The sequence below is a fragment of the Sparus aurata genome, chromosome 3 (assembly GCF_900880675.1).
Source record: "Sparus aurata chromosome 3, fSpaAur1.1, whole genome shotgun sequence".
NCBI lineage: Eukaryota > Metazoa > Chordata > Actinopteri > Spariformes > Sparidae > Sparus > Sparus aurata.
The window spans coordinates 30,607,999-30,633,361 of NC_044189.1; the positions used below are offsets into that span (position 1 = coordinate 30,607,999).

Consider the following 25,363-nt stretch of genomic DNA (forward strand, 5'->3'; position numbering starts at 1 on the left):
GCTCCATCAATAGACAGACACAGACGTCTTGACTGTGTCGGTTCTGTAGAAAAACAACCACAGTGGTCAATGTGTTCAGGCCTCTATGGCCGTCAGCAGGAGCACGGGCTAAACATGGGTTAAGGCCACAATATGATAATGATTCAGAAAATGAAAGGACCCTCTAAAGAATCCTGGTTGTGCTGAGGACCGTCTGCCTCATCCACAAACCTCGCTGGTCTTGTAGAGAAAGCTAAACAAGAACTTTTATCATCTGACCAGAACTCAATGGCTAAGATGAAACCTGAGTAAAAGCAGACACACTGGGTATTTTCAACATTGCTTTAATAAAAAAAGTAACCCATGGGGTTTCATACAAAAAATATACTTGTTCTAAGTATCAAGGATGCATTGCAAACATTTTTTCTAACAAATCAGTCTTTAACAGTGATTTTCTTTGTGCCCTGAAAGAACAGCAGTAATGAAACCTCCACAGTGGAGACCTCTCAGTGAAATGTTGTCTGGGACAACTGCACATCAGACACAATGATTATCCTCACATAAGGTGCGCCTCTTGATACTGGAGTGTTTATGTTGTATGGATCATGTTTGGCACTTGCTGTGTAGCAAAATGACAGCCATTCACTTAACTGTGATTTGGAAATCGAGTGTGAAGTTATTCAAACTTTAGAGTGTATTACTTACAGGTAATTCACTCTCACAAACATTGTTCTAACAAAGAATAACAAACAGAAACTCTTGTAGGGAGTAATTGAGCAAAATGCATTAGTCAAAAAGTGCAATAACATAAAGGAAAAACCACAAACACTGGTACATAAGGAAATATGGATGTTGCATGAGGCTGTATCAGCATCACAGGAAGATTATTTTACATTCTGTAATTCTCAAAGGCAACAATATTCCTGACAACACAACCTGACTGGACTAAAGAAAAAAGGATGGTTCCTCTAGTAAGATCCCTTAAAACACAGGGTTTAACTGGAATGACAAAGCATCATGAGGGAAGAACAAACCCCTACAAGGCAAAGATGTGACAGCAGGCTGGGGGCTGACTCAAACAAAGCTTGGCCCCAATAACAAAGTCATAAAGTGGCTTTGAATGGACAGTGAGACCCTGACAGTTGAAGTCTCTGAAAAGGACAGCTTATTCAGACATGTAGCACACCACAGGCTCCGTGGCCCAACCTCCAGCCCACGACCTGAAGAGTACCAGGAGGAAGACTCAGGATCAGCATAGGTGATGAAGCATGGGGACTGAACAGGCAAGCGTTGTTCTGTTAATCTCCACAGTCCTGGGTTTACTTCTCCAGTCAACTCATCTTGTCTGGAGTTTGGACTTTCGGCTCTTTTTCAAGTGCCTTAGATGAATGGTCCCTAAGAGCTGGACCACAGTTCTAGAGTCCCGGCTGGCCTTCAGCAGACTGGCAGCATGCGAGCATTGCCATTGTACTCCTCATCAGCCTGAAAAAAGTATAGTTTTGTTCATTAGCCTGCTAAGCAAAGTTCATTTCATTCATTTCATGGACAGAATGTGTCAATTCCGCAAACTAAAACCTACCTCATTGTATGCCGGAGGTGGTGGGAATGTGAAGGCTGGGACATTCATGAAGATGGGGCTGTCGTCGCCGTCGAAGTCGTCCAGGAGCGGCGTGAGGGGCTGGTCCAGGCGGCAGTCACGGGTGACGTCGCAATAGCTGGGAGGCTCAGAGGGCATCCTGAGGGACACCCAGCTCTGGGAGGCGTTGCTAACCGAACCCTCCTGGCTGCTCACGCTGTTGCTACGGCTGCCCAGGCCAGCAGTCCCAATAACCAGAGGCAGCTCCAGGATAAGCTTCTCACTTCCAGGAATGTGAATGTAAATCTGGCGGGAGAACCATGAACATACCATTAACACTCAATTCTCAAAAACAACCAAAAATCTGTGGCACCGTGGCTACAACACATAAGGCTTACCATCAGAGCATACTCCACACGGATGATGTTGCAGCCCAGCATAGACGGTTTGATCTTTGGAACCCTGATGGTTTTTCCCTGCCAGGCATCACACATGCCTGAGATGATGTGGTTTCCACGCACCGAGGACAGCTTCTGGCGGAAGATCTTGGTGCGCCCGTTGGCTTGGTAGGTGTGTTTGGCGATGATGGCGGCCTTGGGCACCACTATGCGGGAACAGGTATTCTCAAACTTTGCATTGATGCAGATGTCTTCACCCTCGCAGAATCCACGGCGGTCAATTTTTGCATTCAGTGAAACCTGGCCATCAGGAATGAACATGCAGGTGACTTTCTTCTCCTTCATGCCACCGGTGGGTGTCTGTGGAGACGCAGAAGGGTAAGAATCAAAACATCCAGAGATGTCATACTTCAATTGAGAAAAATAAAAAATGCCCATATAATCAGTCCTCTTGTTCAGTGTTAGTAAACTCACCAGCAGATCTGGAGTGTTGACATCCAGAGGCTCCTCCACCTCGAAGGCTTTCTTGCACTCGAGGATGGGCTGTTGTGGTCTCTCCATCAGGGCCTTCACATAGTAGTGGACATAGCCAAACTTCCCCTTATATGTTGACACAAGCTGCCTGTGAGAACATGTGTGATGAGAATTGAAACAAAAAGTATTCTATTAAGTACAAAGTACTATACATCCACAGAGGATGACTGAATTAACAAACAGTGCCTTACCCATGCTGGGGCAGCTCAAATCCAAATGTGTACTGGTATTTGTTGCCAGGCCTCAAGACGACTGACCCATCAGAGTCTGGAAAGAGAAAGTTAAATAAAATTAAGTTCCACTTATGAATTCATACCTGAAGCGATCATAGCTGCCTGTACTAGGTCTGACTCATGTGTCTTGTCTAGACAACATTTACAGCTGTTTGACTGATCATGGGAAACACAAGTAGAGTGATGGTCCGGACTGGAACAAGGGGAAAGGTCAGCTCCTGCTAGTCCATCTCCCACATGATTCTCAGTAAACCACTCAAATTGTCCTTCGTTAAGTCAGACCACCAAACCAAGTGTTATTACTGACTGCCAATTCACTGAGGCTACACTGATAAATGTACCACAGTCGTGCTACGTTGTTAACAGTGTTACGTTAGATGTGGTGCTCTGTGACAGCAGGGAGTGAAGAGGTAAAGGTCCGTACCTGTGGGCTGCTCGTCCAGCCGCAGCACCTCTTCATATCGGAGGTACTCAGCCTCCTGTCGGCACCGCTGCTTGCCTTTAGCGTACTCCACCTTAGCGCAGCCCAGAGCCCGAACCTTCACCGCGGACACACGCGTCACCTCGTTCACCTCCACCTCTACCCTGCCTGACACCTTGTCCCCGCCGCAGTAAAAGGTCTTGCAGGGATCCGAAAGGATTATTTGGAAGGTTTTCACTTTCTTCGCCATAGCCACCATGTTGCTTCTTTAGTATATCCCACAAAGAAAAAAGAAGTGAGACTGGACGTGTTAAACTTCTGGACGGACGATGGGCCGCTGTCAAACGTTCGATCCTCCACCTGTGTATGCTGTAAACAAAGGAAGCCCCTCAGTTTTTATATGAGCAGCCTCTCCTCAGCATGTGCAGCCAGAGTGAACAGCATGGCTCAGCGCATGCACACGGCTCCCATTGGTAGAAAACCTTTGTTTGTGTCAGCTCTAGCCAATCAGTGCTCGAAAGCGACGCGTGGACACCGCGTGGCTGGGGGAATATAGAGCGTGCTCAGCAGATGGGTGTACAGGAAGTTGAAGGTGGACAGACTCAGAACATTTGTAGTAAACACATGAAGACAGAGTCAGACAGGGACAGGTTGGTGTATTTAATTAATCACTGAGGCGTGTTCTTATTACCTTTTAATGCTGAGACGCATCAGTCCTTCAGTGTGGTGGGACTGGAAATGTGTACATAGTATACAAAACACAGAAAATATAGAATAAACTATTATAAAGTTTTCAGTAGGACTACAACAAACACATTTATAACAAATGTGTCATTGATGTGTGTGCAGGCATGTTTATTAGAGATTTGACAGTAGAAAGATGACACAAATTGTAACAAGATGACGGTTGATGATGAGTTGACCTGGGGACCTGGAGTGTGGTTCATGGTGGGCATGTTAACCTGAGGGCAGTGGGATCTGAACGTATGTTCATTAATCATTCTGTGCAGGGACGTGCACAGGGGCAGGGGCTCAAAGCCAGAAAAGGGCAGTATGTGCGTGCGCCAACATTTTTTTTCAGGCCTTAATAACACAATATGTAGATTAACTTAAAATAAGTAAACAAAGTACTTACAGAAAGCTAACTACTAGCTGTGTATCCTGTGTAGCTGTGAGTGATATGCAATTGCCATTTCTTTTGTGTCAACAAATGATTGTCAACATTATTCACATTATCATAATACTGAGGTTTGGAAGACATGCAATTCAGCTGATATTCTTAAAAAGCAATAAAACACTGGTTTGTTAGTAGGCTATTTATTGGAGGGCAAGTGCAAACTAGAAATGCATGCTACACATCTAAAAATGTGACAAAACCAAGAAATGACTACTGTGACTGCTACTGTGGATGTTGGTAGAACAGCAATGTGTACAACAGCAAAGTCACAGTAAACTTAATATGGAAGAAGTTTAAGATTTGTGGCAAGATAAACAGCCGACACAGACAGCTGTCAGATTTGATTATTATCTCTCATTAACAAGCAGTTAGCTTAACAAGCACAAATGGACACTCTTCTGAAATATGACTCATATTTAAGCACGTTGAATAAGTGGAAGGCGACTTGTTAGCCCCTACACTACAAGGAAGTTATGTTTATGGATTTACACAGACGATCACAGACGATTAAAAGTTCACTATATTATAGGCCTACTTAAGGCACTGCCTAAATGCGGGATAAAAAGATATTGACTAGAACAGAATAAGAAAAGATGCTCACCTTAAGGACGAAAGAGTTTTTGAGTCAGTCCAGCTCCACCAACAGACTCAAAAACTCTTTCGCCCCCCTCGCCATCAGACTGTATAACAGCTCTCAGTAAAGGCAGGGAAGACGAGATAATAGAAAATGGACAATTTCTACCTCTATTTGCACATCCATTTGCACTTTCAACCATTTTGCACTGTTTACTGCAGCTACTGTTCATTTTATATATATATACACTCCTGATCAAAATTTTAAGACCAGTTGAAAAATTGCAAGAATTTACATTTTGCACTGTTGGATCTTAAAAAGGTTCTAAGTAGAGTATCAAAATGCAAAAAGAAGAAATGGGAGTGACACACAAAAAAATTTGAGTAAGCAATTTATTGAAAACAATTAAACTGAAATCGGCTGTTCATGCTTCATTTTGAAGTAATCATATCTATGTCTTCACTTCTAAATATATAATAGTGACAAGCACTGTTAAATGATAAGTGTCGAGCTGTCGAGGATAATTTGACTGTATCACATAGTCCACATAGGAACAGATTATTCTCAGAAGCTAAACCTTTCCAGGATTCTGTTTACCTTTGGACAGCAGTTCCCAACCTGGGGGCTCCCCTTCTTTATTACTTGCTTCTCCTACCATTGCATGATAGAAAAAGCACATGAGTCTTCACATGCAGGAGCTCAGAGTTGAGCTTGACAGTTCACTCACAACCCCAGAAACAGCAGCTGACAGAATGACAGAATGTTGTTTTATTACAGATAATGTTTGAAGGTAATGTTATGACCAAAATATTCTTACATTCTTTCATAGTGTTTGTTATGGATGGTATTATTGGGATTGCAGCACAACAAACACATGCAGAACATGTTGAAATGACAATGTTGTCCCATTCATTCCAGAGGAATGTGACCGACTGACTGAACGAACACACACTCACACACACACCAATGCTGTGTCTCAATTCAGGATCTGCATCCTCTGGAGGACTCGGCCTTTGTGGTCTTTGAAGGCGAGTCCTTCGGAGAGACCTTGTTAACCTTGTCGGCTGTTCTTAAATGGGACGGTCTAGCCTTTGGAGCATTTCCTGGTTGCGTCACCAGATGTTTTACCCTTATGTCACAATTCCTGCTGCCCAGGCCCGCGAAAGTGACTATCTACGCCACACAATGTCGCCAATTTCTCTCTTTTTCAGGCACGCAAAGAATCTTTGGATATGAGGCCACGAAGGGTGGTAGCAATGCATCCTCTAAAAAGAGGGAAAGGAAGGCTGCATTTGGAGGAGCCTTTGAATTGGGACAGCCTTCGCGCTGCGCTGTAAATGGACTTCAAATGCGGCCCCCGAAGGATGCAGACCCTGAGTTGAGACACAGCACAAAACTGTTTGTGTCCATGACAGATTTAATTCTATGTATAGCCATGATCCAAAATGTTTACTTCCTAATCAGTTTCCTTTGTAGTGCAGCTCACGACACACACACGTGGTGTCATGTAACCCACAGCCATCTGTTGCTGCTGAAGGCTTGGAATAGCTGCCATAATGAATCTGATAACACTGCATTGCTCCCTTCTGCGAACCTACCTTTTATATAGACACCATAATGCTATTCCTAGAATTTTCCATTGTAAAAACCTTAAAGGAATACTCATCTCAAATACCTAGATCCAGTTTCTGAGGATCAATCACTCGCGCACAACGTAATGCACGGAAACCAAAGCCAAGCCCCAAACAGTCAGGAAGTAAAGACCGACACAACTGGGGAAAATTGCTAAAGGATAACAAGGCACCAAATGAACACAAACCAACCACACAGACAGATCAACTACACACACCGAGTCTCACATCTCAGATTCAAAATGCTGACTTAAACATGAGGGAACATTGTGTTGTGCTGTTTGGGCAGAAAAGACAGTCACAAGACATTTCCATTAAAGGGCACAAAGACCTGAACTCAACAGGGGCCTGTGCCTTTGCTCTTGTTAATTGTGGCCTCTAGTGGAGGAAATAGGTAGCTCCTGTTAGTCTGGGACATGCCATAAGCTTAAGGGTACATCAAATAAGAGCTGTTATGTATTGGCTTTTGTTTCAATGAGTGATTCCCAAATGTACAAGTCTTTCCACCAATATGCTGACAATACTTCCTGAGTAATACCAACTTGTTCTACATCCATGACTTAATGCAGCAGGGATACAGGACCTTCAAGTCAAACCAGGCTTGGAAAGAATAAATGCTAGTTTTACAGCAGCTTACTGAGGGCAGCAAAAGCAGGTAGACAGAACATGGAACTGCCATAATTCCTCTTTAAACCCTTTTAGACACTGCTGCAGCAGGAATCTGTACAAACAAGCCCAAGTCTGTTCTACATGCCATTAAAGGGGAAACTTAATTTTCATGAGAGGATTTAAAAGTTACTGATCATTTGAGTACACTATAGGAAGAGAAGACATCCGATTCAGATATATTTATTGTCCATTTACAAGGAAATGTGTTGCCACAGTGAACACAGCATGAGGCAGACAGGTATACAGATGGTTAACTCACTTTCAACAAGTTTTGTAAAAAGTAGCAGTGCGATTCATTTTATTCCAGAGTGTGACTGCAGATCCAAGTGCTGCCAGCTATGCTCTGAGCCGTCACTGAGGGCTGCCATCCATCTGCCACTTCTGAAAAGAGGAACAGGGCGTCTGCTGTTAAATTAAAGGTTAGTTTTATCTACCAGTTTCTCATAAAAAACAAAAAAAAACATCAGAAACAGGTCATGTTCACAGCAGATCTTCTCAGCAGGTTGCTGCAGAAGCCCACTGGGATGGTTTTTGTTTTCTGGTCAATTCCACAGCAAGTCAGGAACGGAGAATCCTGGAAGCCTTGGTATATGACCAAACCCCCACACCACTTCAGTCGAACAGACGTTACTTACAATGAAAGGCTGCAGACACTCCTTTTGTTTCTCCAGGGCGGCTCAGGATTCTAAAAAAAGAAAAATAGTTTAATTAAATCCCAACTCATTCACTCATCTCACATGATCAAAATCACACATTTTGTCCCCTCAATCTTTGCAAAAGCTCAGGTTTAGCATCTTTCCAATTCATGTTTTCTTCCACCTATTGACAAGGAAAAGAACAATCCTGTGTCTTCATTGAAAATATTTTATATAAAGCGCTTATTTTCAATGCGTGCAAAAACAGTTTCCAGATTTTAAAAAAAGTGTTGTCTGACTGGAACTGTAAAGCTTCAGACATACAGTATACACATTGTTTTTGCATCATTGATCTTTTACAAGACTAGTTTTCTTACAAAAGAAATTACTCAAATTTGGATTGAACAAAAGCGCTACAGCAAGGGCCCTGTGGCTGATATTATATTCCCATTTATCAAACCCACATTACACTCGAGAAAACCGAATTAGTGTGTTAGTCCGACTATGATCGGATTTTTAAGATGCATGTATACAGCTCAGTCTGACTAAAATCGGATCTCAGTCGGATTAAAAGACCTAGATTATTCGATTGACAGTCACATTACTCCTGCATGTATACGTTCTATCAGATTGGAGTCGGATTTTGCGTTCTTGCTCAGGCTCGAGAATTTTTTCCCGGGGCAGTGAGCCGTAAGTAGAAGGACGGCGGCGTCTTGCCTCCAAAATAACCGCAAGCAAGAGCGCCATTATGCATCTAGTTTGTGTCATAATCATGTACACCATATACGAAATGTACAAAGATGAAGCTTCGTACACCATCTTTCTCGAATGCCGAGGCAGAGTTTGTTGTTGCTGGTGATATAAAGTGGTCAGCCAGAGGTGTCTGTTACCACTAGTTAAAATGGGTACAGCGCCACCTATCGTACGGGAGTATGACATGCTCCGGCCAATAATTTGATTTTCTCACACGCATGTATGCTTGGACAATTGCAGTTGTCTGAGTAGCATAGTTGAACTATGGCTGTAATCCAGCCAAGCTGTACATGTAAACGTACCGCCTGACCTCCACATGGTGACAGTCACTACAACTGTCAGTACAGTCACTTCACTACTCATGTGTTCTGCAGTTATATCCCACAAGGCTCATGGCAGTGAACGTGTGGGTAAAGCGAAACTACAGATTTACTGTCTGAGGCATTTCCAACGACATGACCCTACAGTAAAAGGTCTGTCGGGATAGGCCTCAACACCAACTACCATCAACTACTTTCAGTTCACTTACCATCATTGAATCTCTGCTGGAGTCTGAGATAAGGAGGACATCTCTGCTGCGGAGGAAACCTGAGGGAGAAATTAACATTAAAATAAATAGGATGGTTGACCATGACTGCGTACATTTTACAAGTGAACCACCAATCAAACCATTTGGATAGGCTCCAGCTTCTCAAACTAATAGTGAGCCAAAGACAAAAAAATAAAAAAAAAAATAAAAAAATAAAACACACAAGACACCAGTTCTAGTTTGTACAACTTTTGCAACTTGATCTTTACAAGCTGCTCATAGAGTCGGTAGCTGTGTGACAAAAAAAAAAAAAGAAGAAAACGGTCAGTCCCAAGGCCTGACCCCTGTAGACTAATGCCAAGAGTGTGTTTCAACAAATATACCAGGACTCCAGGCACAGGCAGCATGGAGACCAACAGTGCCAATGTTGAGTTTGTCTAGCACTTACTTTTGAACAAACCAGAAGATGAACAACTGGCTGCAGATACCACACAGTGCCATCATTGTGTACATTCAGTCATTGAAAAGATACTGGCATTGTAAAACACAAACCTGCTTACAGCCACTCAAGTTCACAAGAGTTAAAAAGGTTATAACAGTTAAAAGGATAGTCCTGGGCACTTCTCACTACTTTTTCCACTCACCTTTGTTGCTGGAGCTTGTGATAAGGACACCATCCTATGCTGCAGCAGAAACCTGAAGACCACAGGAGAGTGAAAATCTGTTCACAGAGGATCAGAAGCATAAGAAGCAGCAGTGAAACCCACTACCTTCATATAAATGATTTCATATTCACTTACACAAAACAGGCATTTCTCATTGTATGCATTAGTTTTGTTACCACTTACCTTTTTCCTATTAAAACAAAACAAATTACTTTGACCAGTGCACCCTCACTCAGTCAACACTAAAGCAAATACGAAACCTGGTTAAATGATACGGCTTTGTGGCAGATAGACAATTAACATGATTTTCTAATGAGGCATGTGTTTCAACAAATATACCAGGACTCCAGGCACAGGCAGCATTGGAGACCAACGGTGCCAATGTTGAGTTTGTCTAGCACTGACTTTTGAACAAACCAGCTGATGAGCAACTGGCTGCAGATACCACACAGTGCCATCATTGAGTACTACCATTTGTCATCCACTGCAGGGTCCAGTTCCCCTAGAAAAGTTGTTTCCTGGTGGAAATCTATTTTGCGTAAAAAGTGGCAGGCCACCAGGCTAGCACAGCACATGTAGAAACACCGCACCCACTGTCCTGCACATCCTACAGATTTTATATGCAACATGTTTGTTTTCCTCCCAGTACCACCTCTGTCAATTTACACCATCAATCTTTCGTTTTCCAGTGTAGGTGGGGAGGTACTTACCGGTACATCATGTTGGATCAGTGCTGAACGTCAGGACAGTTAGGAAACCTACAGGGGGCAGAATAAAAGATGAGAATGCATTTCCAGAAGCATCATCATTTTCAGTTAGTGGCACAGCATCAAGTTCAGAGAGGCAGCTGTCACTCACACTTCAGAGCAGTTGAACATATTTAGCCAATCATCATAACACTTGATCACCAATGAATATAATCTGTAATAGAACTCACCCAGCTGGCCCGAAATTCCCTCCGGCACCTGCCACAGACAGGATAGTTTTAATGCACTGCCCTTAAGCATTAACTTGCCATAGTTAAGAGCTGTCAGTTCTCATAAGTAACACTACTGCATTGTTTACAGCAGTGGGTTGCAAGAGAATAATTGCTCTGGGCACTGTATGAACTCTATAGCCCACCTGACAGGACCTGAGCTCACACTGGGCCAACAAACAAGGAGAGCATGGTCTGTTGCCTCTCCCACATGAAATGTACTGTGGATCCACTTGAAAATAAATCCATATTCAGTAATGTCACATGTGATTGGTCAAGCATGTGTGACAACACAAAAACACATAACCTGCATTTAAATAAAAACAGGCCAACATTGAGAATGCCTACTTGACAAAAAAATGGGATCATGTACAGGAACTGAGACAGCAGGTGGAAACTAAAGATGGTACTGATGATTACTCTGAAGTAGCAGACAACAGAACACCAGAGTCTTAGCATGATAATGAAATTACTTTGGCTGAATACGAACAAACAGCTATTGCAAGTTTCAATGAAGCAATGCTAGGACCAAAGGTTTGTTTCTTCAAAGGACTACACATAACACCAAATACTGACCTCATGTCTCAGAGCTGCTGCACAGACCAAAGGATAGTTTCTCCTCATTATAATCAGCAATAAAAGGGGAAATCCTGAAAAAAAGGGGGTGTTATCATGATGAAAAGGTTTTCAGGGCATTTTGTGATTTCTCTAAACCAGCATTCAAAAGGGGTGTATGTGCCAGGCCTCATTGTCACCATTCAGCAACCAACAGTGCAGAGGTGAAAGCAAAACCCGATGTTCTCTAGCCACCGCTGTCCTGGGATTAGCCCACTGCGCAGGACAACCCCACTCAATCAGCAGGGTGGCCCTGTAGTGCAAGAAGAGACCAACGGCAACATGTCCTTCACACACTAGTCCCATTCACACTGCTCTTTGAGTGCCGGGATCCTGCGCCAATTCAATGCATCCTCCCCCTCTGTGTAAACGTTTCAGATGCAGCGAGGCGTGAAATATTCCACTGCGGCTCTGATGCGCCTATTCTCATCAATTGCTTAGATAAGTGTTAACAGACAGGACAAAATGTTGTCAGAACATCAGGACTGATGTGTCGACTGACGATGGGGCCTACTCTTGCCGCGCTGTTGGTTGCGACTCGAGGACTTTGACTCGTCAGAACTACAAAAGTGTCTGAAACTCATTTCGTTAAAATGACTGTTTATCGGTGTAAGCAGTCATGCAAAGATCCTGGATCTGGAGCTAGTCCACCCAACAAAAAGGTGACGCAGTGGGTTTGGGTGCCGTTAACCCCACGACTGATTTTCCTGCTGCGTTTTGCTTAAATCTCCTGATGTGAGCCTTGTCCCTGAGCCGGCAGTCATTATCCTGTCGTCTTTGTTACGATAGTCAGCTCAAGGCCTTCAAATACCGTCGTTAACTTGGTTAGCTGCGTAGCAATTTACATAGACACAAGAGAAATCGGTAGCCATTTTAGCATGAAGCTAGTTAGCAGCTATGTTCCATGCTTGATGAAGCAACGTGGGATCCAAAAATGTGAGGAAGTCACGATTCAAATGGCTAATAAATGACATATATAAGTCCACTGTGGTCGAATGTACAGCTCTGTGTCATGTGGGCTGGGATTCTGGTAAATCCATAAAATGTATAGTTACCCGCTGTGAGTGTTCTCCGTCCCGTCTACCTAAGAACAGACAAGCGTCTGAAGAGACCCGCGTTGCGTGCCACAAAGTAATTTATAGGGTGTGTTACGTCAGTTGAAACTGCTTTTTGACACTTAGTTCTGCGTTCAAGGTAAACTCGGAAATTCCATTAACGTAGAGAAAAGTTACGAGCTGAGCGCAAAATCCGTTAGTCATTGAATGACCAGTGGGTGTAACTGGGTGTTAACTTTCCTACACGTTTATACGGATCATGCAATATTTTTGTTCGAGACGAACTGTCAAAAAGAGGCGGAACTTTCAACCAATTCTTTTCTCGCTTTCCTCAAACTGAATTAATAATCTATTATAAATACAATCCGGTGTGGATGCCATCTGTTTCCTTATGAAGGGTAACTTAACCTGATCTATGCTCTCCACGACTCCTAGCGTACTTTCCCTATTCCTCCCCTTAAATTAATCTGAAATGAAAAAATAAATGCATTTACATGCCTAGAGGCACCACTTACTTAGCCTCTAAACATGGCTGCATAAACCTGCCTCAAGGCCCTGCGGCTATCCTCCTCTCTGTGGATGATGTACACAACATTGGGTCTTTGCCAACTTATCAGCAGGTTTCGGGGTCAGTACCAACAGTTGTAACAATGATATTGCCGTCATGTGAGGGACCAAAACCCACGAAACCAGGTGATTTAGGGAACGGTGCCACACTGGTGTCTAAAACCTACATTTACAGTAATACTTGTTAAGTTCAGTCGCAGTAAAACACACTGACTCAACTCAGACGACGAGTAGACAAACTCATTCTGCATTTGAGGCAAGGTTAATCATCTGTGTCAGTCTTAAATTGTAACTCGTTGCTTTATGGATTAGAGAAGGGCGAGATGGTTACTGTAGCATATCGCAGATTCCCAGGAACCCCCAGAACACTTGATTTCTTTAACTCCAAGACAGTAAACTGACGAATCATTTAATGCATACAAATTCTGTTTTTTCCTTATGCTTAAAGACCACAAAAATGATTGAAATAAAGGAATACAAATCTATCGCTCTTCACCTGTGGACATAGGCAATTGATGGAGTCATAAACATTGTTTTGCTTTATCGCCACCCTTTGCTTTAAAGAGTTCACAGGTTGGGAACCACATTGGCCTAATCCAGTTTCAACCTAAACTGAAGCCATTGTCTATCCATCTAAGAAAGATCAAATTTTAGCTGTTCTTGTTTGACTTATCAGTGGCCAATTTAATTATTAAATTATAATATAACAAAAGAAAAAAAAAAATACTTGAAAGTATGATGTAGCAGAGTATGGAATTACTAATGTGAAGTACCAGTACCTAAAAACAGTACTTTCTTTAGTACAGTGCTTGAGGAAATCTGTTTAAATGTAATGAAGTACAATTACACAAGTGCATTTAAATTCCTACGATGACACAATAAAGGACATGAACAATTACATTTTAATTAAAATGTATTTTACTTCCTTTTGGTAATGTCATACAAATGCTCTCAAGTACAAGTTAAGATTGGTAGATCTCCACTTCATAGTGCTGACAGGTGGAAGATACAGAGGAACAAAAAACTTCAATGTACTACATCTTTTAAATACAAAACAAAGAAATGGATACTTGGCTTAAAAACGGTTTCCTTACATTCTTTTAACAAATAATTTATGAAAGTTTTGCATTGCAAATGTTTCAAAGGTAAGTCAATAAAAGAATTCCAAAAGGTCTGAGCACACCAACACTAAAAGCTAACCTAAAACAAAAGTTTAAAAAAAGATGGAATTCAAACTTGACTTCAACAGAAAGTTAACACAACATCTCCATCACTGACCACTTTTAAGCCATTACAGATATGTGTGTACGTGTTGTTCAGGTCATATATAAAAAAAATTCAACATAAAAAAAAAATATAGAAGTCTACTGACAGCAGGGTTCATCAATATTTAAAAAAGACCCCTTCGCTCAGTTCTTCCAAAGCTAAAAAGGGTTTTGCAGGAGGAGCTTGATGCAGAATTGAGTAGTGGTCAAAGCACTTTCAGGTGACAGCTTGATCTCCTGCTGTTCCTTGACTGTCACCACTCTTTTAAATTATTAAGAATTTCTCAGCACATCTATCTGGTGTACAATACACTATACTCTGTGTGAGTTCAGCTGTACAGTTGTGCAGTGACTCTATGTGCTTCTGCGTTTAAGTTCTTCAGTATCACTCCATGCTGTCTGGGTCTGCCTGGGCCATGTAAGCATCCAGTTCAGCATCCAGATGACCTTTGGTCTTTGACATGTAGGCGTCCAGCTGGTTGTCCAGTTGTTCACGGGTCACAGCTGGTCGGCCAACACCTCGGCCCCTGCCGCGGCCGCGACCGCCTCGGCCGGGAAATCCACCACGACCACGCAGTCCACCACGGCCTGTCCATAAAAACACAGCAATGGTGATTTGATAGCACTGATCTAGAGTCAACTCAACATGTTTGAGTTTGCCAGTTCTGTCCATTTTCAGGATAATTCAGTTCAAGTTAGAACGATCCCCTTGTTTCAAATAAAAAAAATAATTTAAAAAAAATACAGAAATTAAACACCCCCTGACCTCTGGTTATCCCTCCTCGTCCTGCTCCTCGGGACATTGGACTTCCTCTGCCAGCTGCTCCTCCACGGAAGCGGCCTCCTCTACGCATCGCCAGGCGGCCTGCTGAGCCACGGCCTCGCATTGGGACACCTGTAGACACTCTCTTCCCTGTGCAACAAAAAGTAATGTCGTCACTCAAGGCAAACCCAGGAGAAACTGTAAACGGGATGAAAAATCTACAGCCACAAGACTAGAGCCCTGCCCCAGTTCTGACTCAAAGCCATATTCACAGGTGGGACACTCGGCTCTTCTCATGTCTCCATCTTGTGCCTCTTCGTGGCCTGTCCTCCTGCCGGAGATGCAGAAATGAAGGATGCCTCAATTCTAAAAACACTCATCAGGCAACAGGAGGCTTTCCTGCGAGCGAGGATACACAGGGGCATCCTTTGCCTAAGTCTGTTCAGCACCTGTGCCACACAGCTGGAATATAAAAACCATGGTGGGAGCATGCGTTCCTTTAATATTCATATGTTGCATAAATTATTTAGGAAGATCAAACCTTCAAACCAGCTCTACACTGCTCTAACTGCATTCCTTAATGTCATTTGATATTATTAATGTGACATCTGACTGATAAGAAATTATGGCCAAACAATGGACAGATGATGCAGCAAGTCATATTTAAATGACATTGCTTTAAATTACATCTCCCAAGCAAGGACTTCTCATTTTGTGGAATGCTTGATGCCCAACGTCCTCACCAAATTATTAGGGCTTAAGACCTGAGGAGAGGAGTCGAAGATGTATACATAGCAATAAGAGGAGACTGTGTAAGGATGTGGACACAAACCTCTTAGGGACAGAGCTCCTCTCATTGCACCTCCTCTGGCTCGTCCTCTGAGTCCCCCCCTGGTCATCCCCCGCATTCCTCCTCTTCCTCCAGCTGGTCCTCCGCGCATCAGAACCCCGACAGGCCGGCCCAACCTGGCCTGGATGTTGCTCTTCCCAAGGCGCTGCTTCAGGCTCTGGTACAAGTTATTATTGTAATTATGACAAAATAAAATCAGAAAACCAATTTGGGCAAGTCTGACTTGACGTCATCCTACAGTTGGGTGGGTGCATGAGCTCAGGGAGGACCTACAGGTGCGTTCGGATGACAGCAGCCCTGTGTTCAAACACGTAGTCCTCTTTTAGTTTAATTGACACATCGATGGTGTCAACTCAAGGGCTCAGCAAATAAGTTGCACCAGGTTCAATTTTGCTGCAACACAATGCGATGTCAGCCAATGCTTCAGTCATACCAATAGTTGCATCTAAAATTATATTTTATAATTTAAATAAGAGTAACATGTAAAAGTTAACTTTTAGAAAAATATCTGGGCCTTAAGTCGCTATTTGTTAAATATGTTCACCAGCAGCTTTCAGTGCAGATTAGGCATCAAACAGGGGTCATATGAACCTTTGTGCCGAAAATGCTCTCTTTAAAATTACTCTTTCATTGTGAAGATCAAAAATGTGAATCCATGCGGTTTGCAGTACTTCACAATAAGACTCATATTGCCTGGTCTGTAAGCCTCTCACTGGTTGCTCAACTGATCTTTGCCCTCACCTGTTTATGATTCAGAGCAGCTTGCACTGAGGGCCGGTTCTCCATCTGCTGGGCCAGCCGGCGATTCCGGGCACTGGCCAAATGCTGCTGTTGCATGGTGGCTCGAATGCTTACCGCAGTGGGCTGCTTGTTCTTCAGCATGTTAGTGAAGCTTTAGAGGTGGGAGGGAAAAAGAGGGAGGAAGTAAAAGAAGGGGACAGGGGATATACAGAGGAGGAGGAGGAGGAGGAGGAGGAGGAAGCAGGGTTCCACATCAAGTCATTTCTCATATTATGGATGCGGCCACACAGACTGTGGTGGCTCTTTTGTCATGTAAGACTTATGTTTGACTTGTTGGCACTCATTTTCTCTCTCTCAATCATATGACAATTAAAGTTGAATTCAGCGTGTGTTCAAACAAGCACAAGAAGAAAGGCAAACTAAGAAAGAAAAGAAACTCAGAGTGCAAAGAGAATGAATGACAGAAGCAGAGAGAATGTGCCAGAAGAAGAGCACAATTTGCCACTTACAGGCCTCCAGCTGAATGGGTGGGGTGTCATCCTGCTGCAGCAGTGGAGGCCTTGGACATGAGGAGTGCTTGGCCACCCAGCCACTTACAGCATGGACCGTGACTTGTGGTTAAACCACCGAGTGACTCCGGGCTGGGAAGGAGAGATGGGAGGGGGAAGCAGAGCCCTTTGTCACGTCCAAGCTCGGACTGGGTGTCTGGTCTTTCATAGACTTGGAGCAGAGAGTATAGAGACAATGACAGGACAGGAAGGTAAAAGGAGCATGTGCTTCACTTCCATTGGTTTGAGAGAGAACTACTGAGAGGCGGAGAGGATAAGGAGGTTCCCCATCTCCCTGCTTAAGCCTTTCTCTCTCCTTAAAAAAAGGCGTATACTGTACTGTGTACATAACAGGGAGCCTGAGTGCCAAGGCATTTGTAAGACAGTGGTCTGGTCCAGCATAGACTAACCAAGGGTTACCAAGTTTGACCACTACCTTCTCCCCTTGTCTACATGTGTGCTCTGCTCACACAAGTTATCTGGTCCAGGTGAGCCCCCTCTTGTGAGTGTTCTAACCGCATTCAACTCTGCTGGTGCATCAACAAACGTTGACAAGACCAACGACATTGAGTGAGCAGAGCACACACTGGGGACAGTCAGAACTGTATCCATGTCAGGTCCGGTCCCCAACAGTGGCCTTCCGTAGGGAACACTAGAACCTTCACAGCCAAGGCTGGCCCTTGCATCTGGTTTCTAACTGCTGACAGGGTGCATGGCGCCTCACCGCTCATTTAGGGACACTTTTGTGGTGCTTTTCAGGACAACTTTTTGCGAGGAGGCTGCGCTCATTTTGAAAGACTTCGGGTGCAGGCTCCTGGATAGATGGGACAGAAAATAAAAAAAGGTCAACGTGCTGTAATAACGGAATCAATTGGTCTACCCCTATAACATATAATAAACTTTCTAGACCCTGGTACTCAAACTATTTTCTGATGCCCAAAAAAATGTTTAATTGTCTAAATAACAGAAATATGCAATGACTCGTCGACTAATGGCTAACAATAAATGAAGAAACCTTTGTCAAGGTCAACGCTAATGATTTTAATACTCTTTGGAGTGCTCATGTACATCTCCAAACAAGAATTATTTACAGACCTAAATGGGAATTTGTCAGGTGAGATGCACAACAGCTGCCAGCCCATATATCATCCGAGCCTCCATTTCAGCCATCTTCCTCTGCTCTCAGATCATTTAGATAGGACTTTGTGGTTACAATGAATGACACATGGCTGAACCCGTTGGGAGTACATATTAATCTAGGTATGTAGTGAACGCCAGCTTGATATCAAGTATACAGGGTGGTTACGCTTTTCACAAATAACTATGGAACAAGTTAGCTGAACGAACCTAAACTTCTAACAGGCCTTACATCAGCGACCCACTGTCAACTCTCAAAGTACTTATTTGTGTTTAATTATTTAATAAGCTTCAGAAAAGTATAATCATCTTTGTCAGAAATGTTTACTTACAGTGAATGTTGCGTCGGCCAGCTAGAGTTAGCTTTAGCAGCTAGCGAGAGCCACCTCCGTGAGTCCGTGTGGGTTGTCCTTGTGTTCGTCTACCGGAATATAGCCTATTGTTTGCTAGTTTCCTAATTAAGCGCTGTAAGAGAAATGAGCCAACTTAAGTCAGAGTTGCGTCGTGTTCAGAATAATGCTAATATGCCAGAGACAGTGCTTGGCGACGCGTTTCCCTAAAATGGTGCTCCTAGCTAAACTGACTATTCTAGGGAAGAAAATGGAGAAGTTCTTATGACTTCAACGGCACAGGACGTCACATCCGGTCCGGCTGTGTTGATGGTTTACTAAAATGGCTGCAGCAGCTGTAGTGGAGACTTCCTCGGGTAAAGATGCTATTGCCGAAGGTTTGGTCGACCTCCTAAAACCAGCAATACAGCAGCTCGATCTGCATGTGCACTCTGTCAGGTAATGTGTTACCCTTTTGAATCTTAACTTGATGTTATTCGGTGTCACGGCGCTGTCCACTGTGCTAGCTACCTCCAGCAATCTACAACACTGTCTCGTGACTGTGCACTGTAGGTCGACATTTATAGTGTTACTTTTCTATGTGTATGACGGCTCACCCACAAGTTTCATTAACCTAAAGCCCTCACATGCTTTCAAGTATTAATACGTCTTTTGTTCCTCGATTTTCCAGCTACTCTGAGTAATGTGTGTGTTGTGTGAACCTGAAAGACTGTCATTCTGATGAGTGATGAATGTTCGATAAACACAAAACCTGTTTCGCGCTTTAACTGATATGTTGTTGCGTATTCTTTTTGCAATCTGTCCTTATTGTGATTAATTTATTCTTTGCAGAGAAAGCCAGGTAGAATTAAGAGAACATATCGACAACCTGGCCACAGGTAATATTCTATTTCATGCCTGACTCATGTGAATTGTTATTTTCTATTAAAATGCCTCTGCATGTGCTTTCCTAATAACAACTGAATTATGTAGTCCATTATGCTGTTAGCTGTTGATTTGATCTTTGTGTGTCTTGTAATGCACCGTTCTGTACAGAGTTGTGCAGGATAAATGAGCATCAGAAGGTGGCTCTTGATCTGGACCCTTATGTAAAGAAGCTGCTGAATGCAAGACGGAGAGTAGTTCTAGTAAACAACATCCTGCAGAATGCTCAGGTCAGTGTTGGCGCCTTTGGTACACTGACTAACCCCAACACTTTCTGTCAGATTGCAGATTAAATAACACAAATTAAAAATTTGCTTCTTTGGCTCTCATGCAACATCCTCTCACACAATGTTCTGCCCACAACACTATCTGGTTGGTAACATGTCATAATTCATAACACTAAGTAATCTAAGTCTGACTATAGTTATCAAATTAATGTAGTAGAGAGGAAGTATAAAGCTGCAAAAAATGGAAATGTGTATAAAGCTGCAAAAAATTGTTGTTGGGGAAAAAAAAAAATGAAAAACACACACAAGCTATCAGATGGTTAAACAACACAAGCAATAACATAACATTAATATTCTGTCCCCAGGAACGTCTTAGGCGACTCAACCACAATGTGGCCAAGGAGACGGCACGAAGGAAGACCATGCTGGAGGCTTCAGGAGTATTCACCTCCCGCTCACCCAGTAAACCCTAAGCTGCCTCCTTCTCCTGCTTTGCACAGCAAACATTGTGAACTGTCCTGGCCAGGAGAGACACATCAATACAGAACACTTTTACACAAGGAGGATAAGTCTTCCTTTGACTTTTAGTTAGCTGTTTGTCTGATGTCTTGCACTACTTTGTCAGATGGTATTTCATAATAAAAATTCATGCCACTATTTGCTCAGCATTAGCTTGCTACAAATTGTCTAATCCTATATATGACAAAATCAGCTTTACGCTATCACCAGATGACAAAACAAATCAACTAAAGATAATATGAGTGAAGTGGAGTGAGTGTCACTGAATTCTGAGGGGCGTTTGTTCAGTAATGTCTACATTAATTCTCCAGACAGGATAAATAATTCTACACATGCTCAATGTTAAAAAAACGTCTTCAACTCTAATGTGACTCAGTATGCAGGACAGATGCCAACACTAAGCCTGAGTAATCTTGTGGACCAAAATAAGACATCCCTGTTTCACTGATGGATGCATTGTTTAATGCACTGTCTTTAAAATGTCCGCCGACCTTCATACCTTCTTCTACTCTCTGTTTTTGTAAAATGGTTGTTCACAAATTTAAGCAGAAAAGCTCTCTATGAAGTCAAAATTAAAGGAGCTGTGATTCTGTCACTTAGCATCTGACAAGCATAACTGGGGTTTAGAGTGGTCCAGCTAAACAGAACCTATGGAGGTTTAAACACAGCTGCAGGTCTGAACAGCTCAACAACAACAACTATAACCTCATAAAGCCCCCTGAGCTAGGATGTATTGAAAGAGCCATAATGCATCCATGGAATTATTGTTATTATTATCTGTGTATCTATTTTCAGTGTTTCCAACATTGTCATACATTAGACAATACAAGTAAATGAGATTACATTACAAGTGATACTGCAGTAGGTTCAAGTTTAACCTGGTTTAAACCAGCCCTATGCCAGGTTTAAGTGACTTCTACAGGAGTTTGATTGATTTATACAGGACACAGCAACTGGTTCAGACTAAACCACAATTGCGGTTTAAACCTCATCTTCTGAGGACACAGCAACGGAATTTCAGTGTTCATGTAACTTTGAACCAGCCAACCCAGGTTTAAACCTGTCTTGAACTTTAAACCACAGTATAGCTAGTGACAGAGCAACAGCCCCAAAGAGTATTGGTGGGTCTTATTTTTACTTTAATTAAAAAGCACAGACACATTGAACTCTCTAGAGGTTTCTCACTGGCAGGGCTCCGGCACGGTTCTGGTTCCCGAGCGCAACTTTGAACCGGCCGGTGCGTTCAGACTCAAAAAATAATTGGTTTGGAACCTGAAAAGTCGGTTCTCAGCGGAACCTAAAAATAGTTGGTTTTTCCTTGGGAACCTTGACATCATCAGTGGGCGTGTCGAGCAGGAAAGCAGGAAGGAGAAGGAAAGAAAGCAGAGAAGACGATGGAGAAGAAAAATGCTCTGTGGTCGGCAGAAGAAACTAAGTGTTTGGTGGCGATTTGGGCATCACCTGAATTCCAGGAGAAATTAGAGACCTCCACAAGAAAGAGCAAACTTTACAACGAACTTTTGGAAGAGATGGCCAAGGCTGGGTTCACCCGAACGCCAGACCAAATAATTAATAAACTTAAAAAACTGAGCAAATAGCTGCAGTAACAAAACAAAAGCTCGTAATCCACACGACTGCCATTTTGCCGTTGCTGTGTTTACTCTCGCCTGTGTGATGCGGAATGACGAAGTCCCACTTTGGTTCCACTTAAACTGATGTGAAAGCGGGCTGGTTCGCCAGACAGCACCAAGGTTCTGAGACTCCAGAACCGAACCAGTGCCAGAACCAGAACCGTGCCAGTGTGAAACCCCTATCTGTGGATCAGAGCTTTATTTATGGGTACCCATGCATTCTCTGTACAGCTCTGCCAACACAACTCAACACAGTATTGAGAACATGAGACTTGCTGTGTGGAATGATCAGTGATACCATGATAATGCTTGCATTTCTCACTTGCTGTATGATACTCCTTGGTTCTTTATGAGTTTTTATAAAATATACATTTTGTCGTCATGTTCTCATCTCATTTTGAGCTTATGCTTAAGTTGTTCCTGCAATTACTCACTTGTACAAATACTGATGAAATTAAATCAAAACTGTAAGTTTTTATTACAACCCACAACATCTAGGTGTCACTTTTTTTTAGGTCCTTAGAAGTGGTGAGGTCCAGGGACTGGTGCTAAAAGAAATGAATGCTGAAAATGCAGACAAATGACATTCTTTTAGTTAAGTCAGTCACATATAAAAGTTATTGATTTTCAGTCACTTGCTTAAAGCACTCATTCCTTTAAACACAAATAAATACCTAGTCTTTTTTCATATATATTTTTTAGTAAAATAAATCCTTCCCATATGTTGAACTGTATTTGATGTGCACACATGGAACATCAGTTTGGTTTAACCTATAGGCCTAAGTAATTTATTTGTCAAGTTGGAGAAATCATTAGAAAATTATTAAGAAAAAATGACATAAAATAAGACCTCTCTGGGGACCATGACCTCACATTTCAAGGGAAAACAATGTGTGTGTGTGTGTGTGTGTGTGTGCACTCAACCTGGTATGGGCTCCACAAGTTTGTGCAAACCTATTTCTAATTATTCAGGAGATCTCTTCAGCCTCTTGAAAGTGTATTTCACATCAAAGTGTCACTATAGATGACAGACGTTTTAACAGAACGCTAGCAGATGTGTAGATGAGGCTGTGTGTCCTTTATGTGAAGTCTTTTACACGGATTCAGGCTCACAAAACACATCAGTAATAGTTTACTTAAGCACGTTAAATCTGACCATAGAAGAGGCCATTGTTGCTTAAACAACAGTTGTAGTGCGCGCGCGCGTGTGTTGGGGGTGGGGGGCGCTAATCTCAACGGCGCCACCTTAAAAAAACAGTCTCGCGGACCTGTCAATCTAGACGAACCAGACAGACCCTGGCTCGCAGCGCTTCTGTGAGAACCGCTATGTGATTGGACGAGAGTGGCAACCCCTTTGAGACCTAACCGCCTATTGGCTGCTGCATGTCGAGACACCGACGCGCACAACGTCTCCCCTCTATTGTTATTGTGGCGTGCGCGAGCGGACAGGAACGGACAGGATGCACGAGGAGACAGTGAGGCTGATAAAAGGATAAAACAAGTGAGAAACATCGAGCTCGCGCTGAACAGACCAACATCAGCCCGTTACATCAGACACTTTACTGAAACACACGCAAACACACACACGCACACACAGCTGCTGCACGCACGAGCAACACACTCAACACGGACACACATCTGACTACACACTTGAAGCATTGTCGGAGAGCACAGCGTCTTTCAGTGCAAGTTCTTCTCTCCACTCTGGCCGATGTGTAAGTACGAACAACATGGCTCTGTCTCGTGTTTCTCCTCTTCTCTCGCCAGCACTGAAGCAGTCAGATAACCGAGGGGATAAATGAGGGGATGTCCGCTGGCTCAAGTGTTTTGCTCAGTGTAACCTGCTTTATCCGCAACAAATATTCTCCCGCTGTGTGGGTCTGTCAGTGTTACCGATGTTGTAGCCACCTCTGTCTCCTGCTTCCTCCGCTGCTATTCCTCATTGTCCTTCCCATTTCCTTCTATTCGTTAAACTTCAAGCAGTCGGGTGAAATGTGTTCATATGAATGAATGCTGTGTTTTAACGTGAGCTCCTGTGAGCTGCTTCTCAACATGTTGAGACTTGGTGACGCATGTTAACCAACATGGGATGTCAGTGAGGTGAATGTATGGCCTGGCTGCTCAGCTTCTATCAGGCTGAGAGCTAATAGTCAGTTTTGTCTGACAAAATCACTGACGGAAGTTTTCATGTGAAGTGTGGAGTCCCTCGGATATTCAGATGGCTGTAGAGCTTTGGGCCTGTATGATGATGAACAGTGTTAAGACGATACATGAACGGAAGGTGTGGTGTGTGTCTCTGTGTGTGTATGTGTGTGTTGTTTGGGCGATGTATATAGCAACAGTTACCTGTGAATGTCTGCAGATGCTGCTTACATGCTGCATTTAGTTATCGTGCTATAACAGGTGACCGTGATGCAAGACATCTCACCTGTGGTAGAGGCATGATTCAACATGGGCATGTGTCGATCACTGTAAAGGGCGTTTGGCTGTAAATGTAAATGTCATTATTGAAACTGTTTAGAAATCTTAAATGTTCAAATGTGGAGATTCAGAGTTGGATATGTAAACTGTATGTTGAGCTGCAAAGTAATTAGTTACATTTATTCTCATGCTGTGGAGAGTTTTAAAGTACTTTGTATTGTATGTATTGTTTTGTCCTCAACCCAAAGTTAATCAGTTTACTGTCACAGATAAATATTTACATTCAAGAAGCTGGAATTAGAGAATTTTTTTTGTCCTGAAAAAAATACTCAAACTGATTAACCTTAAAATGGTTGTCGATTAATATAAAAGTTGAAAACTGATTGATGTATTCATTTATCGTTACAGTTTCAACTTCATTATAGATAGTAGTAAAATTGCAGTTCTACTCAACTCATTCATTTAATAGCTCTAGGTACTTCATTAGTAATTAGGCACATAATTATCTGTTCAACAACTAATGGGTTAAACCATTAATTGTAGAGCCCAGTTCATACTGGGTCTTTGGGGCCTAAACTGATATTAGGGTGTGAAAAAAATATAATATGGATACATCATCTGATATTCTTATATATGGTCATGAAACCCTTGTGACAAACACAGAGTTGTAATGGTGGCAGGATATATTACAGTTTAACAAACTTTATTGTCCAAAATGACATCAGTACATAGAAAGAGTAAAAACTCAACTGAGAATGCAATTATTACACATTACCCCAACAACAAATATGCTGATACTGATATATGTATAATAGGCTGATAATATTGTCTGACACATATATCGGTCAGGCTCTAATTTATTGTTTGCAAACTCGTTACCCATAGTTATACCTATAGTTTCTGCATATTGACATACAACACTGGATCAGCATCCAAAGATGCTGTTATTTATTTTGTAAATGAAGCCCAGTCCCCCACACACAAAGTTCATAAGTAGTTG

The 25,363-nt window shown here is 42.6% G+C and overlaps 4 protein-coding genes, 1 long non-coding RNA gene and 3 other non-coding genes across 11 annotated transcripts in view; 2 read left to right on the forward strand and 6 right to left on the reverse strand.

The window, feature by feature from the left end:
* Positions 1 to 307: 307 nt before the first annotated feature.
* Positions 308 to 3,545, reverse strand: txnipa (thioredoxin interacting protein a). The gene is made up of 6 exons (XM_030411219.1): positions 3,145 to 3,545; positions 2,679 to 2,754; positions 2,428 to 2,575; positions 1,954 to 2,313; positions 1,559 to 1,861; positions 308 to 1,461 (listed from the first exon to the last, which is right to left on the reverse strand). Exons 1-6 carry the CDS (start codon positions 3,398 to 3,400, stop codon positions 1,414 to 1,416), a joined length of 1,191 nt encoding a protein of 396 aa, XP_030267079.1. The 5' UTR covers positions 3,401 to 3,545; the 3' UTR covers positions 308 to 1,413.
* A 3,811-nt stretch (positions 3,546 to 7,356) lies between these two features.
* On the reverse strand, positions 7,357 to 12,516 carry LOC115578325 (uncharacterized). The gene is made up of 8 exons (XR_003983423.1): positions 12,421 to 12,516; positions 11,327 to 11,400; positions 10,712 to 10,739; positions 10,485 to 10,532; positions 9,754 to 9,805; positions 9,110 to 9,168; positions 7,828 to 7,877; positions 7,357 to 7,573 (listed from the first exon to the last, which is right to left on the reverse strand). It is a non-coding gene; the product is annotated as an uncharacterized LOC115578325 (long non-coding RNA).
* Positions 8,942 to 9,075, reverse strand: LOC115579607 (small nucleolar RNA SNORA18). The gene has a single exon (XR_003983699.1). It is a non-coding gene; the product is annotated as a small nucleolar RNA SNORA18 (small nucleolar RNA).
* LOC115579602 (small nucleolar RNA SNORA8) lies at positions 9,471 to 9,608 on the reverse strand. Its single transcript, XR_003983694.1, has one exon. It is a non-coding gene; the product is annotated as a small nucleolar RNA SNORA8 (small nucleolar RNA).
* Positions 10,094 to 10,230, reverse strand: LOC115579601 (small nucleolar RNA SNORA8). Its single transcript, XR_003983693.1, has one exon. It is a non-coding gene; the product is annotated as a small nucleolar RNA SNORA8 (small nucleolar RNA).
* Positions 12,517 to 13,887: 1,371 nt separating the features above from the next.
* Positions 13,888 to 18,873, reverse strand: chtopa (chromatin target of PRMT1a). The gene is made up of 6 exons (XM_030411220.1): positions 18,624 to 18,873; positions 17,879 to 17,968; positions 16,607 to 16,757; positions 15,848 to 16,022; positions 15,019 to 15,165; positions 13,888 to 14,840 (listed from the first exon to the last, which is right to left on the reverse strand). The coding sequence occupies exons 2-6, from the start codon at positions 17,941 to 17,943 to the stop codon at positions 14,638 to 14,640; spliced, it is 741 nt and encodes a 246-aa protein (XP_030267080.1). The 5' UTR covers positions 17,944 to 17,968; positions 18,624 to 18,873; the 3' UTR covers positions 13,888 to 14,637.
* Positions 18,784 to 22,430, forward strand: snapin (SNAP associated protein). Its single transcript, XM_030411221.1, has 4 exons — positions 18,784 to 19,079; positions 19,473 to 19,519; positions 19,677 to 19,795; positions 20,158 to 22,430. Exons 1-4 carry the CDS (start codon positions 18,964 to 18,966, stop codon positions 20,263 to 20,265), a joined length of 390 nt encoding a protein of 129 aa, XP_030267081.1. The 5' UTR covers positions 18,784 to 18,963; the 3' UTR covers positions 20,266 to 22,430.
* Positions 22,431 to 23,296: 866 nt separating this feature from the next.
* smad10a (SMAD family member 10a) overlaps positions 23,297 to 25,363 on the forward strand; it is a 46,021-nt gene continuing 43,954 nt past the window's right edge. The window contains exon 1 of one of the 4 annotated variants that reach the window (XM_030411226.1): positions 23,297 to 23,657. Coding sequence is in view for 3 of the 4 variants with exons in the window: in XM_030411224.1 (XP_030267084.1) it covers positions 23,654 to 23,657 (4 nt within the window). In the remaining variant the exon portion in view is untranslated. The remainder of the gene's footprint in view (positions 23,658 to 25,363) is intronic. The other 3 variants (XM_030411224.1, XM_030411223.1, XM_030411222.1) reach the window with 3 other exon arrangements.

Coding starts and splice junctions, on each gene's coding strand:
- txnipa (XM_030411219.1), bottom strand. CDS start 3,400: ATGGTGGCTATGGCGAAGAAAGTGAAAACCTTCCAAATAATCCTTTCG. Junction 2,755..3,144: donor GCTGGACGAGCAGCCCACAG/GTACGGACCTTT, acceptor TTCTCTTTCCAG/ACTCTGATGGGTCAGTCGTC. Junction 2,576..2,678: donor TTTGAGCTGCCCCAGCATGG/GTAAGGCACTGT, acceptor ATGTTCTCACAG/GCAGCTTGTGTCAACATATA.
- chtopa (XM_030411220.1), bottom strand. CDS start 17,943: ATGAGCGCAGCCTCCTCGCAAAAAGTTGTCCTGAAAAGCACCACAAAA. Junction 15,166..15,847: donor AGGAGCTCTGTCCCTAAGAG/GTTTGTGTCCAC, acceptor TTTGTTGCACAG/GGAAGAGAGTGTCTACAGGT. Junction 14,841..15,018: donor ACGAGGAGGGATAACCAGAG/GTCAGGGGGTGT, acceptor TTTTATGGACAG/GCCGTGGTGGACTGCGTGGT.
- snapin (XM_030411221.1), top strand. CDS start 18,964: ATGGCTGCAGCAGCTGTAGTGGAGACTTCCTCGGGTAAAGATGCTATT. Junction 19,080..19,472: donor CTGCATGTGCACTCTGTCAG/GTAATGTGTTAC, acceptor TATTCTTTGCAG/AGAAAGCCAGGTAGAATTAA. Junction 19,796..20,157: donor ACATCCTGCAGAATGCTCAG/GTCAGTGTTGGC, acceptor TTCTGTCCCCAG/GAACGTCTTAGGCGACTCAA.